Source organism: Canis lupus, chromosome 18 (genome assembly GCF_048164855.1).
Source record: "Canis lupus baileyi chromosome 18, mCanLup2.hap1, whole genome shotgun sequence".
NCBI classification, from domain to species: domain Eukaryota; kingdom Metazoa; phylum Chordata; class Mammalia; order Carnivora; family Canidae; genus Canis; species Canis lupus.
The window spans coordinates 32,369,670-32,388,503 of record NC_132855.1 but is presented as its reverse complement, the minus strand read 5'-3'; the positions used below and the strand labels follow the sequence as shown (position 1 = coordinate 32,388,503).

Here is an 18,834-nt window from a genome sequence, read left to right as displayed (position 1 = left end):
AAAGAACTGGTTCTTTTTTCTTTTCTTTTATTTGGGGGGTGGGGGGAATGACTGCATATTTCCATCTAAAAAAAAAAAAAAAAAGAAAGAAACGAAAACCATAAGATGCATAGCCTTATTTAAATGAAAGATGGATCAAGAGGACAGCATGATCCTGGGTACATCACTTTTAAAAATGAAGGCAAGATGCATTAGACAGAAGTTAAGGATGTGTGTAAAGTGTCAAATTGAAGTAAGAGGTGTAAAAAAGTGAAAGGAATTTAAAATATACAATGATAGGGAGGAAATGAGAAACAGAAATGTGACAGCTGCCTGAAATAAAGGAGAAGTAGCATAATTTGTAGGGAATGACATGTCCCAAACTTAAATTTTGAAGAATAATGTTTCTCTAGGAAATTATAAACAATTGAATGGAACAAATATGCACCCTCCTTCCCCATTAATAGACAAAACAGAGGTTCTCAAAAAACTGGGGCGGGTTGGAGATGGAGGGTGGGAGTAGGTGTGTGTATGAATACAATTCTTCGTATTGACATTGAGGTAACTCTTCATGTAGATGCAGAGATTAGTAATTTTAGAAAGGTGAAAATTATTCAGTGCCTCTGGGTTCCTAATGTATCAAAAAAAGGCACTGCTAGCTGCTTTGTGATGTAGGAGAATGCTAAGTTCATGGTTCACAAACTATCTGTATATGTTTGGAAAATAAGAATCAACTACCAAAGACTGCTACTGTTCTGGACTTAAGATTTATAACATTTTTTTGTCCTGGATTTTTTACCTTGGAACAGGAACCAATTTAGAGGATCCAAGTAATCTGAATAGTCTTAGGTTTGAAAACAGTGAGCATTTAGTTTTTATGAATTTGGATGTGTTTTTAACCGGGCCTCAGTTCCTCCTGTTCTGTGAAATAGAGGTGGGAACGGCTTCCTTTGGAAAGCCTTTTGTAAAACTGAGATGGACAGCTCTCCGGTACATTGCATGACAAACAGAAGAGTTGGCATAAATTTACTTACTTCAGCCCCTTATAAAAAGGAAATTAAGTTCATAAAGGTGAAATTGCCGTAAAAATAAAAATTGGCAATGTCAGAAACAAACCCAAGATATGAAATCCTGGTTTTCCATTTTTTCTTTATTCAAACCAATTTGAGAAAAAAAAAATAAATGGCCTGCATATCTTAGAACATTTAATAACCTGCTTTGTTTTGTTTGGAGCTGCAAAGAAAGAGGTATTTGCTTTACGCTACTGGTAGCTTTTTTATCCAACCTGTTGCTATTGGTTATAATTAGAACTGATTTGAAAAATCACTATGGGGAATTAAATGTACAACATGCAATCAAGATTATAAAATCTCTTAAGGAGTCTGCCTTGACTCATTGCTTCCTACTATTTTTCTTATGAAAAAACATTTTTGGAACTACTACTATGTTAAATGTCAGAGTTTAGAACAAGGGCTGATAATTACCATGGGAAATAATGTCTTTCATTATTAGGAATACGATTACAATCTAGAAAATGCTGTACATTAAATATACCCAAAGTGCAATGCTGAGATAGATAAAACATGAATTTTATAGGAGAGATGAATCAGAAATTAACAAGGAAGTATCTTTTGAACTGTGTTTTGAAAGACTAGATATTCGAATTAGGTGTTAACTTTTTAAATATCAGAAGTAACAGAAAAACTGGAGGAAAATTAAAAATTACAAATCAAGCCAAAAGAAAATAATGATCTATCCTTATATTATCCAGAAATAACTACTGTTAAAATATTTGCATAGATTTTCCTGGGAATTCCTAGGTTTTGAAATAGAAGTGTACACATATAGTCTAAAAGCCATATTCCAGGCACCTAGGTGGCTCGGTGGATAAGCGTCTGCCTTTGGCTCAGGTCATGGCCCCGGGGTCCTGGGATTGAGTTCCATGGAGCCTGCTTCTCCCTCTGCTTATGTCTCTGCCTCTCTCTGTGTCTCTCATAAATAAATAAATAAAATCTTCAAAAAAATAAAAAGATAAAAAATAAATAAAAGCCATACTCCATCATTTTTTATCTCTTTCAGAGCTACTGAAATAATCAGGGTTTTTTTACATGTTTAGATTCATTTGATTATTTTTATTTCAATGTCTCATCTTTCCATTTAATTTTCCCTAACATACACCACATACATACATAATGTTAAGTTTATAAACAAGTGTGGTCATATAAACATTTTCCCCTACACACTGAAATATAAAATTCCACATCATAAGATTTTTTTTTTTTAAGGATAGCATAATTTTCCTCTGAATGGCTCTGTTAGAATTTATTTAAACATTAGATTGGTACAGATGTTAGGTAAAAATCAGAAGGTAAGATACTATAGAGAATCATAGAATCATAGCAGTGAAGCAATGAGGGAGTCACAAGCGTGTCACACAGTAGCAAGTAGAATGGCTCAACAAGTGAAGAAGAGTAAACATACTGTAAAAACTGTAAAAAGCCTTCCCTCCTTTTGTGCTAGTTACAAGTAGACTTCAATTTTATATGTTTCATCATCAAACAACCTATGCTTTCTTATATTATGTAGCAATACCCCAAAAGGTCTGTCACATACAGACACTTTGCTATTCTATATTAGCTGATAAATAAATAGTTGCAAATAGTTTCTTTTACCTTATTTCATTTAATAATGACAACAACTTCATGAAGTAAGAACACCACCAGTTAGCAGGAGAGGAATCTGTTCAAAAAGTTGATTCCTTGAGAAGGCAGCATGTAAACTTAAATCATGACTGTGTTTTCTGTGACAGCACCTCAACACTGCCCAGGGAAACTGGTGAGCACCTACAGTGACAGCCCACCTGACTGCCAGAAGCATCTAGATGGTGAGGGAAATGGAAGGAATGGAATGCATCTGGAATGATGCACTGAAGGGGTTTGGCTGCAGATGGGAAAGGTGAATGAGAGGAAGGGAGGAATTAAAAACGACCCCAGTGTTGAGGTGGAGAAGACAGGGGAGCAAGTAAGAAACGGTTACACATCCTGAAGGTGAGATTCAGGGAAATAGGAAGGGAGAGACTAATTGAGACTTATCTTTCAAAGATTTTGGGCATTCTGACTTGTGAGCCAGCAAACTCCAGAGCATTGATTTCCTTTGGTCTAAAAACTCAATGATGCTGTTCCCTCTAGTCTAGTATGTTTCGTGTAGCAACTGGTCTAGTTTTTCTTGGCATAACTATAGTGGTATAAAAATATGCCAAATCTGCAATATATAACTATGTTTGTGTCCCCCAACTGAACAAAGGATGCACAATAAAAGAGTAATGTTCACAATGGATAGATCATAAACTTAGTTCACAATCTAGACGTTGGAATGAATACACATGCAAGGCTTAAAACATGTAATAATAACAAATATCCAATGTTTGATCTTTATTCATGACCTTATTCAAAATTTTATTTTGCTCTACGTGTACTTCATTTGTTTTATCTTATTCTTTTTAAAGCCACCTTCAAATATTAAAAGAAGCTCATTTGAAATAAAATAAAATACATTTAACTCAACTTCATTCACCAATGAAATAATATCAAATACCGATTTTGAATAAATGGTTTAGGTTTCTGAGCTGTCAAGCAGCAAAACTGGGCAAGATTTCAAACAAGAAAAGATTTTTCAGGAGAACAAGAAATGTTCTGAATGTTTTAAGCATCAAAACACGGAGGGGAAAAGTAAGAATTCAGTTAGTATCAGAATCTATAAACAAAGGCATTTCAAAATTATGTCATTGGGGAGAATACAGCAGACTACCAAAAACTTCTGGGAATATGTGGGAATATTAGTACTGAAACAACATTTTTTTACCAAATACGGTAGAGTTGAGACCTCCAGAAAGTCCACTAGTTTCTATATGACATTATTACATAGGACTATAATGCTCATGAATTTATAAATAGAAAGGCTTGTCATACCAAAACCAAGAGCTAAGCATATGTTAAAATGAGTGAAAACCTTGCTTCAGCAATGCGATGATATGTGGCTTTTAAAGTATGACATGCAGATTAATGTGCAACATTTCAATGAATTTTAATGCTGTTGTAGCTGCTCACCTTTTGCATGATTCCTTTCTCATAATAATAGCGAAGCGAACGGCTAAGTTTATCATAGTTCATAGCTGGCCTGTTTTTCTGAATGCCCCAACGCCGGGCCACCTGTCACCAAAACAGAATTACATTGTAGTGTTAAGCATTACCTTATCGAGATATTTCCTAAAACATTAGTAAATTAATCAAGGACTTCCAAATCTTCCAAAAACACATCCAAATTAAAGACATAAGTAAAGAGGCAAAAGCTCTCATGATCTGAATTTTCCTGTGTCCTGGTTTGCTTTTAAACCAGGCGTGCAGTGATCATTCTGAAACTTCACAATAGAATTCTTTGTCACTATTGTTTTGGATACAAAATTAAATGGAAATAAGGGGATGTGTTTACAATGGGAATGAACAGGCTGCAATTCACTAAAACGAGGCAAGTTTCCCATTGTGAGATCTACTGCCTGTTGTTTCCTTCTATAGTTTTTCAGATAAAACCTATAGATCAAGCACAGCTTAGTGATTTGTGTAGGTGTTTTCTGAGGTTATGATAAACTAAAGAAAAAATACCCTGTTAGATACTCAATGAAAGAGTAAACAAGTGGCACTGTGTGTGTAGCAAAGGAAACAGTATACAAATTCATAATCTGAACTGCAAATAATTTTTATTGCCTGAAGCAGCACCAGAATAAAACTGTAACCAATACTGAACTGAGGAATTAAGCATTCATTTAGAGAACAGTAATTGGACACTAAAAATAAAAAGGAAGTGGAAAAGGTCACCATGTACATGAGTCCACAAACAAAAACTTCTAAAGCAGAATGTCCACTTTGTTGTTTAGTGAAAAATCTCAGAGTTTTTGAGAATGTGGCCTTGGAGGAGCAACCTCTCTGGCAAAGCAGAGCTCTTCAAGGAAACCTCCTTCTGCAATGTGTCTGTATCCCCGACCTCACCACCACCCTAGGCTGCCTGAAACGCTACATCCAACAGTGTAGCTTTGACTTTGCCTCTGCTACCCCAGTTAGAGACGTGTTCTCATTGATTTCCATATTTTATTACTCTGAGCAGAAACTGCAGCTGTCATGCATACCTAGGTGACCCCAAGAGGATGTTATCTAATAGGGTTAGGGTTTTCCTTCATTTCTATGAAATTCCAAGTTGCTGCTATGCCACATCCTATACTAAAAATAAAATGCTTTTCAGAGAGATCATTTCTGTCTCCTCTCCTCTTTATTAGCAATAACCTTTCCCCAGGGTTTGTTTTTTTTTCTTTCAAAAATACTGATCCTTGCTATTTTCTCCCCCTGCTAATTTGTATTTCCTGAATGAAGATACAATGTAATTTAGCCACTTGCATCAGTAGACTTTTTTAAGAGCAGAGAGATGTGATGTAACAGGAACATGATTACATATCCAAGCAGTCAGCATGGCAGGTACATCTGAATTTTCCAAAGATAAACTTCATTTTAATGTAAGTGTTCTTAGCAATAGTGAAATAGGAGGGTGGCAATAAGAAATGAAAGCAGTACTTTCTAAATAAAATGTCTTTTAAAAACCTAACAATGGGGGTGGGGCACCTGGGTGGCTCAGTGGTTGAACATCTATCTGCCTTTGGCTCACGTCATGATCCCAGGGTCCTCAGATCCCACATTAGGTTCCCCACAGGGAGCCTGCTTCTCCTTCTGCCTATGTCTCTGCCTCTCTGTCTCTCATGAATAAAAAAATTAAAAAAAAAACAAAAACAAACCATAAAACGTAACAATGGGCATCAGCAAATCTTTAATAGACTTGGCAACTGAACAGCACGCAAACATGGAAGGGACATAAAAATAAACTACTAATATTTCCTTAAATTAAACACCAGTTTCTGACTACCTTTTCATTTATAAATGATTCTCCTCTAGAGATTCACCAGGATGCATATAGGAAGTCAAATACTTGCAACCAACTTTGAGACAACCCAGTGGAAGTCTCTAGGGAGAGAAAGATAATTTTTTGATACCATCAGCAGAGTCTGATTTTTAGGATGCCAGTTAATTCTCAGCACAAGTGGGTGTTAGTAGACATTTTTAAACAAAAAATATATTCTTCGAGCTGTTTTTATTTGTTCAATGTCACATTTATCATAAAGGGAAGTGGGATACACCACTATGCCTATGGGATGGTCATGCAAGGTAAATTCTAGAGATCTGCTCTACCTCAGCATGCCCATCGTTAACAATACTATATGATACATTTAAAAATTTGATAAGAGGGCAAATCCCATGTTAAATGTTATTATCACAATAATAAAAATAAAAAAGATTGAAACTTAAAATCAATAGGTAATACAGATAATTTCCTAGATAGCTTAGACCACGTACCAACACAGAAAGCCCAGTCGGCCCTCATGTATGAGCCACCAATCACTGCTACCTCCAGCACCACTAAAAGCCAAGGCAGCATTCTCAACATGGAATGGGTGCAGTGATGGCAACACTTTCAGTAACTTCCTTATGATACTCCTTCAACTCCGACTATTAATAAGGAAACTGAAAAGGCAACTGAACTATAAAAATCACTCTAGGGATGCTGGAGTGGCACAGTCAACAGGGTCAGACTCTTGATTTCAGCTGAGGTCATGATCTCAGGATCTCGGGATCAAGCCCCACATTAGGCTCTGTGCTTAGCAAAAGTCTGTTTATCCTCTTCCTCTGCTCCTACCATCATTCATGCTCTCTCTCAAATAAATGAAGAAGGTCTTTGAAAAAAATCACTCAAATTGTCAAATGAATTAGAAGAAAAATATAATAGCTCAAATATTAATTTATTTTTAAAAATCATGTTTGAATACCCAACAGTAAACCTGGAAACCATAACTAGGTCCTGGTTATCAGACTTCCTAGTAACTCATGTAGCTCAACAACTTTGAATATCTTTGAAAGACTTCACTGGGTCCTAGAGATGTTGTACTATGTGAACAACTGTTCTCTGAGACAATTCCCTCGGATCCATGATTAATTTGAAAATAACATCTCATTATCTCAAATATCTCAAAAAGAGAGCTGTTAAATAACATGTGCTTGCTTGAGTTACTCAAGCACACTGAGCAGATCATCAGCACAAGACAACAGGCTTCCTCAATATCATTTTAAAATGCAAAATGAACTAGAAAGAAATGAACCAATGAGTATTTCCTACAAGGATGGCTTCAGAGGCACCTTTCAGGAGCTGTATTGACACAGACACTCAAGGAGCTACTGTGTGGTTCAAGAAGGAGGGTGACCATGGGCCACAGAGGCTAAAGGGATTTCACAAATGCTTTCCAAAAAATAAATGTAAATGGTACAGCCATTGTCTAATGGGAGCGACTACAACAGTGAGCAATGCGGCATTAGAAACATGTTTTATTTTGAACAAAAGCCATAGGAGACTTAGTACTTACTGAACAACTATCATTGAGTCAGTTACTGTTTGGAAATGGTCTACTGCCTCTGAATTACTTGGCCTTTTTAGAAGCCATGAGTCTACTGCAGAAAAGGTATCTAAATGTTTATTGTATTGAACAGATGTAATTGTGTCTTTCTTGCAATTAAAAATCACTGAAATTTAGAATCTGATAGAAGTTAATGGTCATCTGTTCAAGTCTTCTTATTCATGATTAAAATGAAGTCAACAATTGCTAAATAAAAACCTTAATGATGTACGTAAGAACTTTATTCTTCAGAGATGAGTAATTACCAACATAATTCAGAAATTTTTCCACCTTAACAAATAATATGGCAGGAAAAAAGTTCTGTTTCTGCTCACTTTATTTTAGTCCTAGGTAGAGGAAAGAACTAATAGAAATTGCTGTTGGATATACTCAGGTCTAGGATGAACCACCTCTTGCAGCGATTATTAACATGTTTGATGAGGTGAGGAACACACACTCCCATCATGTTAAAGGGCTTTCAAGTTACTTTACATTAAGTGTTTCTAGACTCCATTTGTTAGTGCTTCACATTTTTATGGGTCTTTCACTTACATCATTTAAGCACATCTACATAAAAATGAATTTCCTTTGAGAGCCAAATTAAGCCTTAGACACACTATGAAATTCAAACACCCAAACACTTAGCTCATACTAGATAATGGATATTTTCAAAGTCTGATACTGAGCCCTCTGTGTGTTTGGTGGAGGGCAATGGAGATACAAAGCTAATCCCTCTAGACTACTAGTGTATTCATGTCATCTGAAGTAGACATAATTATGCTAACCAGCTCCTCTTATTTCAAACTTCTTTTAATACAAATTTGAATCAGAGAATCTCTTAAATAAGGAAAGTAACTTATTTTCTGGCTATCAAATGAGGACATGTCATCTGATTATGCATGAATACACGGTTTCAGAGGGCAGAAAATTGAAGATGTAAAGTCCTATTAGCCTAGATTGTAGATGTCCAGTCTATACTAATCGAAACTAATCACTTTGGGTTCAAAATTAGCTGGATATCTTACTAAATTTTACATGTTTCTGAGGCATTTAGACCCTACAGCCAATATGAGCCATTATAGGCATGCTAATTGAAAGTCGTCCATTGCTTTCTTGGCTAATGTAAACTAAAGTCAATTTTAACAGTAGCCGAGAAAGCACCTTTAGTAAGATACAAACATTTTACGTAAAAGTCACCTTTCTATAGAGGTCCAAAATGATATTAGTGGGTTATGCTGTAATAATGGTAGTAGTATTAAGCCTCAAGCTAGACCTGGGGAGAATAAAAATTGAACTGAGAAGATCTTCAGGAAAACTCCATTTGTACATGCATAGGGGTGGGGAGAAGGCAGCAGTAAGCCAGGTGAATAGTTAGTTGAAAGTGTGTTCCATTTATCCATATTCTCTCTCTCTCTAGAATTATCTCATTCTGGTAATTTCTTAGTTAATATGGCGATACTCTCTCCTTACCCTCCAATGGAGTGTAAACAGCCCAGCTGACTTGAAAAGATGTTACCAAAAATCAAAGAGAAACAGTGTTATTATTAGGTTGGCATTTCCTAAGAAACACTTCCTGACTGAGAATTGTCTACTGTGGCCTTTGTGTGCCTTTATCCCACAGCAATTTCTCCCCCACCTCCTCTTGTGCATGACTTTGGTCTCTAAATGTTCCTCTCTAATCCCTTGACAAAATCAAGATTATCCAAATAATAACTTTCTCAAGAACAATTCCTTCATGTGCAAAACTAGCTGTCAACAGACAAACCCTCTCTTCTTCCAAGAATATCAAACATCCACAATTTAGATATTCTTTTAGAGACTTCCCAAGAATCATATTCTTGAATCAAGTCTAAAACCAAGTCTAGCTGGTTTTCTACAACATCAATCCTGTAGGATGTCATTTAACTGGAAAAATAGTGCAACATATTTATTGCTTATTTTAAATGTAGACATACTTTTCCTTTGCCCAACTTCTCATTCAGAAGGTTTCCCTAGAGTTTTAAAATTAAAAAAAAATAGGGGATCCCTGGGTGGCTCAGCTGTTTAGTGCCTGCCTTCCACTCTAGGCATGACCCTGGAGTCCCAGGATCAAGTCCCACGTCGGGGTCCTTGCATGGGGCCTGCTTCTCCCTCTGCCTGTGTCTCTGCCTCTCTCTCTTTGTCTCTCATGAATACATAAATAAAATCTTTTAAAAAATAAATAAATAAATAAAATAAAATAAAATTTAAAAAATACATTTTGGCACATTAATCAATATGTTTCTTTATATTATAATATATCTGATTTTCCTAATGAAAATCTATTAGACCCACCTCTTCAGGCTCAATCAGTTTAAATTCCATGCCTCGCCCAGTCCACGCAATGAAATGAGAATTTGAAGGGTCATCCAGAAGAGCTACCAAAAACTGCCAGAGTTGAAGTGATCCCCGCCGCTGGTATGTGGGTCCTTCCCGATACATTCCTGGCTCCTGTTTGATGTCTCCTAAATTAAAAAACATTAAAGTTTCTGTTACTAACACTATTATGGCATTTACGTAAAATTTTCATTAGACCAATCATTAAAATGGTTAAATCACAACCACTTTATGGGTTTCTATGAAATAAAATATTACCACTAAATAGGGCTTTAAAATAGTTAAAGGATTTCATGTAAACCAAGAATCTGTACAAACTTACAAACAACTATATATAACATATAAGGGTCAGAAAAAATGCACACAGATGCAGAATAAATTCACATATATAATTTACTCATTAAAATTTTGTGTAACTATCTGTTTGTTTTCACTTATTTATTTAAAAACCATACCATCTAATCACACTTCTTTTTGTTTTATTGTTAATGACATTATTCACTGTTCTAAGCAACACTGAAGAAAAAGTATTCAATTTTAAGCTCTGGGCACTTTATTCATACAAATTCTGCAAACTATAATTTGTAATACTTCACTGGCATGCACACGAAAAATGCAAATTTTAATGCAAATATTTCAAAGCAAATTTGTTTATTCATCCATTCATTCATTCTAAAAGATTTATTTATTTGTGAGAGAGAGAAAGAGAGCAAGCAGGGGTAGCGGCAGAGGGAGAGAGAGAGAACCTCAAAAAGACTCCAGGCTGAGCACAGAGCCCGATGTGGAACTCAATCACATGACCCTGAGATCATGACATAAGCCAAAATCAAGAGTTGGAAACTCAACCAACTGAGCCACCCAGGTGTTCCATCTCAAAGGAATTTTAATAGCATCTTAAACTCTGAGTTAAGTAATCTGTACTTTATATAAATTAGGAAAATCTCATAAGTAAATCAGGGCATATTGGATTATCATCACACCATCTTTTTCCCACACCTTCATACTGGTACTACTACTTTCTTAACTGGGAGCAAATAAAAATTCCTTCATTTTTCTTTGTCTTCTTTGCACTTCAATCACATGAATTTAATTTGCTAGTCTCTTTCTAAAAGTGCAATCTAAAAACACATATACAAGAGCTTTCTGTCGATCTATATTTTTAATCAAGAAATGTTGCTTTGTGTTACATTTATGTTATTTTTATATAGTATAAAAAAACTATTAAGTAGATTACAATAAGGGTGTTACTGTTCTAATTCTTCTGGTATAAATCTGGCCAGTTATCTTCCTTATACCAAACAAACAAAAATTCAGTCATAACTCCTGATTATTTACATCTGCCTCCAGCCAACCATCCCCAAAAGTATGTGGACTGGGGACTGAATGTCTAGGGCCCTACAAACATATCATTATTAATGCACGAACTTCTCTATGCCATGATAGAAACAATTCAGAAAATATATTCACAGTGTACGTGTGAATTATAAAATGGACCAGATCAGAAGCTTCTTAAAACTTTCCTTTGGTTGGGGCAGCCCCGGTGTCTCAGCAGTTTAGCGCCACCTGCAGCCCGGGGTGTGATCCTGGAGACCCGGGATCGAGTCTCACGTTAGGCTTCCTCCATGGAGCCTGCTTCTCCCTCTGCCTGTGTCTCTGCCTCTCTCTCTCTCTCTCTCTCTCTGAATAAATACATTTTAAAAGTCTTAAATATATATATATATATATATATATATATATATATATATATATATATATATATATACCTTTCCTTTGGTTAACAGACAGAAATGTGCATCTTAAAATAATTACAAAAAGAAAACACAACACTTTAAAAACCACAACCAAAATAAAATTATTCGGCCAATCGCTGCTAGAAATCATTATGTCATTTTGGTCTAAGCCAAATAATACAGAAGTGTCTCTTCATATTGATTTCAATGACAGTTTTATTTATCTCAGTTTTTCCTTCTGAGACTTACAAATTTTTTCATGGGGGTAACTGAGCAATTATGCAGAGTGAAGCACTATCAAATCTTTTAATCTCTAGATTGCTTCTGCCTATAAATGTGACAGGCTATCCTAGCCTTGTCAATGAAAAAATAACTCTGTGCTTTTCTAATCTCTTGCTCTCTATTCCTTATAAAATTTAAGACTATCTTCTAAAAAAATATTTTCTTAGTACAAAATTGAAGAATATTTAGTAGTCAAAGGGAATAAATAATCAAGATAGACAGCTCCCCTAAATATTAGTGTGACTTAGGCTTGTTAGATTATATCATAATCCAATTGGTAGTTTTGAGCTATTTTTTCTTCCTTAGATGCCCATTCTGGTCATCAAGAGTTTTTTTAAACGTTAAGCTCACTAAGAATGAAAAACAAAACAAAACAAAACAAAAAACTGATGAAGGTCATTCCAAAAAGTAAAGGCTTTATGCTTTGTCTTAAGAGAAAAGGCTGTATTTTAAGAATTGTGATGCTCTGCTAATGATGCTAAATAGCACATATCACACTGAAACTCGAAGCTTAAAAAACTAACATCTATTTAGAATAAGGCCAAAAAAGTGACTCCTAATGGAGCTTAACCCTGTGACCTTGAATGAATTTAGCCATTTAAAGGAAGACTAAGGAAACAGATCTTTCCCAAATTATCATTCTTTCTGAGAAGGACCAGAGTAGCAAAAGCCTTAGGAACAGAGTAGTCTTCAAGAAACTAATTAGAGATGGAGAAGCAATCTGAGCATGCACTTTGCTGTTTAAATAATGACAATTAAAAACTTCTGAGAGCTACCAAGTCATTACAGCCATGATCCCCAAAGTTTGTGCAATCAGCTAATCAGAGGGTCCCTGCTCATTTCCTGTTAAACAATCAAAGCAGGAAATATGGAGACCACTCTGAAGAACCACTAAATCAATTAACTGTTCACTTTTTACCCAAGCTTCCTCGTAGATGCTGACTTCTACCACCTTTGTCAAGGAAAAAAAAATATTTTTTTCTAACTTGACACTCATTTCTAAAATCTGGGACTGTTTCACTGCAAGAGACAGTGATAAAAAAAAAAGTAATGCTTTCCTAACTCCATTTTAAGCAATTACAAAGTAATTGCACATTAGTAATGAACATCTTCCCAGGGAAAGAAAAGGAAAAACAAAAAAGAAGGACTAACAATCACTAACTAAATGGGCAGCTATGTTGTTCCTGTGTTCCATAATGCATCTTTTCATGAACAAGAAAAGGAAAGAAGCTGCATTAGTCATCTGTGCATCCACAGTAGCATGCTTTCTGTTCTGCTTTGTTAATTATGGGATCAGCTTTCAATAAATCTCAAGCAACAAGCTGCATGTGCTCTGCAGGGCAAAGGAAAGACCCCTCTTACTCTACACAAAGCTCAGCAAGAATGATACTCTCTGGTCGGATCTTTAAAAATGAGACCTCTCATGGGACAAAAGAAAAAGCTTCTGAATAGGGGAAGGAAGAGAGAATTTATAAAAGGCAAAGTTTAGCAAGAGTTAAATGCATCGTAAATGATGTGCATAAAAATCGTTAGGGCGCGATGTCAACTGTTTTCAGGGGAGTCGAGGGTGATCTTTCCACTCCTTCTCAGAAAAATTCAAACTTGAAGCACAGTGAGAAACCTACCATCAAATTTCTCTGGGACAACACAGGTGTCATCATAAAACTGCCTGGGGCCCTTCTCAAACATACAGCCTGTGGGAGGAAAAGAGGATACATTTATTCATGATAGAAATGAAGCTCACAAGCAATTTAAAATATAGCCATTAGCACAAAACTTGGGGTAGAAAAGGACTCTGCCAGTTTTCAGCTCTGTGACCTTAGACACACTGTTTAGCCTCACTGTCTCTGTTCCCTCACCTATAGAATGGGAATAATGATAAATCACCTATCTCAAAGGGTTGTTGTGAGGAATAACTGGTTTAATATATGCAAGTTTAGAATAGTACCCAGCACACAGTGATACACGACAGATATTTATATTATTACCAACCCAAGCACAGAGCGGTTAACACTGGCAAGCCTAGAAATTATAAAGTATCATCTCCTTTTTCATTTTCTTCCAAGTTTTGTTATTTATGAGATAGTAGGAAAATCAAGATGAGTTACTCGTATTTACCTTGCACAATTACTTCCTGATAAACTGAAACACATTCTGTTTACCCCTTACTTCCCTGGAAAAATTTTTAGCCAGGTTAACCTCCTAATGTTTTCATCTTCAACAGACAAGATAGTTTTAATTTTCTTTTTTTTTTTTTAGCTTTTTTTCCCTGTAATAAAACTAAGTCCATGGAAAAAAATGCAAAATAAATCAACAGCTTTTAGCAATCATTTTCTCCCCCATGTATTCATGACTGTGACCCTCACTGAATCATTGTCGTCCTTAATCACCAGTAAGAAATTTCATATACTTTAGCCACAGTTTTCTTTCTCAGATGTACTGGTCTCTACAGTGAGTGCATAATATTAACAACAGTAGTGACAATAATCGCACTGCATTTTTGCTAAATTTCTGGTCCCAAATATTTTGGACTTACCAGCTTATTATATACTCTTCTTTAAAGACAAGCATTTACTTCTATCGATACCACTTATACAAAATAACCAGTATTAGACCTAACCTAAAAAGATGCATCTGTGTCATCTTCCTGAGGACACAGAACGTTTATGTCATGAACTATGCACGCATTTCCAGAAACTCCTTAATAGGGAATGTATCTAAAGAAGATTATTCATTACTTTGTAGGTTATCAAAGTCCGTTAGATCAAAGCTTTCCCACGTGATTACCATGAACACATCCACAAAAACTCCTTCTGTAGGTCTCTGATGTGAAATTCCATTCTAGCAATTACTTATATAAAAATGAAAAATCCAGGATATTTAAAAGCAAATATATTTAAAACTACTCTCTTTTATTTCAAAACACAGACTTGGGTCTGTAAAGCAAAACTGAAATTCCTCGAAGATACATTTCAGTAGAGAGTAGGAAGGTAGGCTAATCTATAAACCACATGTTCTATTTTAAAAGAATGTGGTTGTTGGCCAAAAAAAAACCCCAAAAAACAAAACAAAAAAACCCCACAGAAATCCACTTTTCAGCTGTTTATACACACATGACTCCTGTTAACCAAATTCAAGATAACATGAACTGAAACATCTTCCTTTTACTTTAAAAAGATAAAGTTTTTTAATAGTGGTTTAGGGAACATAAAATATGATGATTAATCAAATGACTGCATCTTTGGTACATCTGATTATTCTGATCATATTTACAAGGAATTTCAGTAATAAAAACTTAACTTCTGTTCTGCTGGGATGAGCCAGGAAGCCTTCTTGCCTCATATAAATGGAGTGGCAGCTAGGCACTTCTGAAAGAAGAAACACCAGTTAAAGAGCAGTTTGGAGCTGAAAATGTTATCAATAGACAGAGCAGTGGGAAAATAAAAGAAACTGACATGAATCTCCATGAAGGGAACTTGTCAACACTCAGTTAACATTTCAGGCAGGGCCCACACAAGAAATGGAAACCTGAGGGGCGCCTGTGTGGCTCAGTCTGTTAAGCATCCAACTTGATTTCGGCTAAGGTCATGATCTCAGGGTTGTGGGATCGAGCCCCATGTGGGACTCCATGCTCAGCAGGGAGTCTGTCTGAGATTCTCTCTCCCTCTCCCTCTGCCCCTCCCCCACTCACATACTTGCACACATGCTCTCTCTCTCTCTCAAATAAATAAGTAAATTTTTTCTAAAAATTGGAAAAATGAGAAGCATATCATGGCAAACACTGATCCTCTCCAACAGGCATGTAAATTCAAAGTTTTACCCACATTTACTGAAGGGTGGCTCTCCTGTAACCCCATGTGAGTATGAGAGTGCCCTTAAAACAAACGGTGTCATGAGTTTAGATACGTTTGGGGACATTTATGTGATACATTTGTATGTCCCATGGTATTCAAAGCAAAGATCAACGAAGACTCATTCATGGTTTATTTCATGAACACTGGCAGAAATTATTATGAAAAGATGAAAATTGCCCCATCTCTTGAAATTACTCTAGCCTTTAAAGGTGACTGCTATTTTTCACCCCCAGATAAAAGTATGACTGCTGTTTAAGCACACAGATCACATTCATAACGAATGAGGCTATAAAACAGAAACCCAACAATTTCATAGCAAACACCATTATTACAGTAGGAATGAGGCCTTGCCTACCTGACCAAGTTAACTGAGAAAATAAACTTGGTTAATGGTTAAACTAGAGTCATAGTGAAGGCTGTGTATTTAACATGTTTAGTAGCTTACATAGAGGGAAAAGGAAAGAAATATGGATGAGGAGGCAAAAGATTAAAATTCAAGTCCTTAATTTACTACTAATAAAGCTACATGACTTTAGATAAGTCATTCTGTATCTAAGATTATATAAAATAAAGGGTGGGATCAGGGTTATCTAAAATCTATTACAGGCTCCAGTTCTTTGATTCTGAAAATAAAATGTCATTCACAGGAACAGAGTTGATTTCTGGTGAAGCCAATGCAATTCAGCTTTAGGCAGGACCCTCCACTTACAGGAATCCCTTCTGATGCCCTATACCTCATTTTGTATATGCTATTTCTTTTTCTTTCAGAAGGTTCCCCAAATTTTATGTTTTAGTTCCCACAAACCTGTATATTACATATATAACAGATCCTATAGGAATTTATAAATATATATGACTAAATTAATTCTATCCTCTTTATGTATACTCAAGATTTTGAAACTTTTAACACATACAAAACTTGTAAGATATATATGACAAATGTCCTATTTAATATAAAAGTATGTCCTCCATTCTGCCATTTGTAGTAAGCACATAATTTCTGAACAAGTAATAAAGAATATTTAAATGACTTGGGGTCTAAAGCCCCTTATCTCTTCTTAACTATCCAAACATAGATTTTCATGTTTAACAGATAATTAGTATTATTTCTTTGACCTAGAGGTCATTCTTTCTTGGTATGGAGTGTTCCATTTTTAAAGTCTACCTGATTTTTTCAAAATTTGCCTGGTGACTAATATCAATCAAAATATGAGATGATGTTTTCACAGAAAAAAAGTTTACGTGGTTTGAGTCAAAAATATCTTTTTTTTTAATTTTTATTTTTATTTATGATAGTCACACAGAGAGAGAGAGAGAGAGAGGCACAGACATAGGCAGAGGGAGAAACAGGCTCCATGTACAGGGAGCCGGACGTGGAACCCGATCCCAGGTCTCCAGGATCGCGCCCTGGGCCAAAGGCAGGCACTAAACCACTGCGTCACCCAGGGATCCCCCTGAGTCAAAAATATCTTAATTGTAATTCCTAATAGAAATAACACTTAAAAATATGTAGAAATCAATAGCTTATGAGTTGAAAACAATATCAAACTCATTATCAAACATTTTAGAACACCATATCTTTTTTATATAACATATTATCTAGTATGTAATTCTCACCCCGCAAAAGACAGAGTTAATCTTGTTTCCTGATATCAGGAAACTTAAAATGGGGTTGCAGAGTAGTTGAACTTCTGTTACCAAATTTAGCAATCCACTTTATCCATACTTTTTAACCAGTGGTACTTCAAATTAATTTTTAATGTTACGTTGATTTATTGCTAGGCAAGGACCCTCAAAGCAGCTGGGCCTAGAAGGGACAGTGTTAATGACTCTGCCATCAGCTCAGCAGCTGTTTAGAGGTAAGAATTTTGTTGTACCAATGTTGACACCCTGCCACAAAATACTTTTACTGACTGCAGCCCAGCTGGAGTATGGCTGTAAAAACAGCTGGCTGGCTCTGGAGGCAGCTAGAGGAAAACATATAGATTAAACTCTATTATATATAAGTGTGACTAAATGTAGTCTTTCCTCCCCAGAGAGGGAGAGAAAGAGGAGGAGAGGAAATGCAAGCTTTTGTAAGAAACCCACTATTCAAAGTCAAAGAATATCTTATAAAAGTACTCTAACATAATACAAAATAAGCATAATCTTGGACATTTGGTATCAAAGACAGAATTTGATGATCATTTCACTAATCCTCATGTATCTATTGACCTTGCTGATTTGTTATTTATTTTACTAATTCTGTAATATTTTTCATAAATTCCATTATCGATATGACATTTAAAGAATACGAATTTGAAATTCATAATAAATTAATGATTTACAATAAGGTTAAAGCCAGAACCTCCATTATGGTTCCAGAGGCCAAACTTTGATCTAAGTTCTAAGAAAAGCCATGAAGGAAGGGCAACTTAAGAAAAAAATTATATACATATATATACATATATGTATATAATTTTGTTTTTGCCATCCTTAATACTACTTATTGCACTCCAGAGTAAATAAGATTAACATCTAGCTCTTGAAATTGAAACACGTGGCTAGCATTGTTTAAATCCAGTCTAACCTCAAAATCGGTATCCTTTATACAGTCCAGAGAAGCCTGAAAAAATATGGCTAAGAGGAGTTTATTCCCCTAAAGTAACTAAAGTCATGTTATCCTAAAGTGGTATCAGTTAATTTATGACTATCAGAGTGGGTCAGACTCTAATCAAATTGTAGAAACATTTCCAAAGTGATTATTCAATCAAATGACTAACATGGTTAATTAGGAGCCATAAACATTGCTCTGAAGTTCATCAAAGTAATGACTTGCCCAGAAAAATTACTGCTAATTAAATTGCCTGCTGCTTTCATTTCTACCTTATCTAATAAAAAATCCAACCAATGAAGTTTGGCATTACATTTTAACTTTTGCTAAATGCTCAACTAAGATCCAAACTAGCTAAGTGGTGACTTCAAAGGCAAATGTTTTGTAGCAGGGAATGGAGGAACTGCATACATATGCATTTGTGTTTTTTTCATGGAATAAGCTCACAAATTCAGCAACGTTAATAAACTGCAGTTTAACTTATGCATAAATGTTACT

General features: G+C 35.5%; 1 protein-coding gene across 11 annotated transcripts in view; it reads right to left on the bottom strand.

Moving 5' to 3' along the window:
- The window catches only part of ETV1 (ETS variant transcription factor 1), a 96,441-nt gene that overhangs the window by 5,433 nt on the left and 72,174 nt on the right, over positions 1–18,834 (bottom strand). For all 11 annotated transcript variants that reach the window (XM_072783965.1, XM_072783967.1, XM_072783964.1 and 8 more), the window contains 4 exons: positions 15,191–15,257; positions 13,515–13,585; positions 9,836–10,005; positions 4,086–4,187 (listed from right to left, as the gene is read on the bottom strand). In XM_072783965.1, the coding sequence (XP_072640066.1) occupies positions 4,086–4,187; positions 9,836–10,005; positions 13,515–13,585; positions 15,191–15,257 (410 nt within the window). The remainder of the gene's footprint in view (positions 1–4,085; positions 4,188–9,835; positions 10,006–13,514; positions 13,586–15,190; positions 15,258–18,834) is intronic.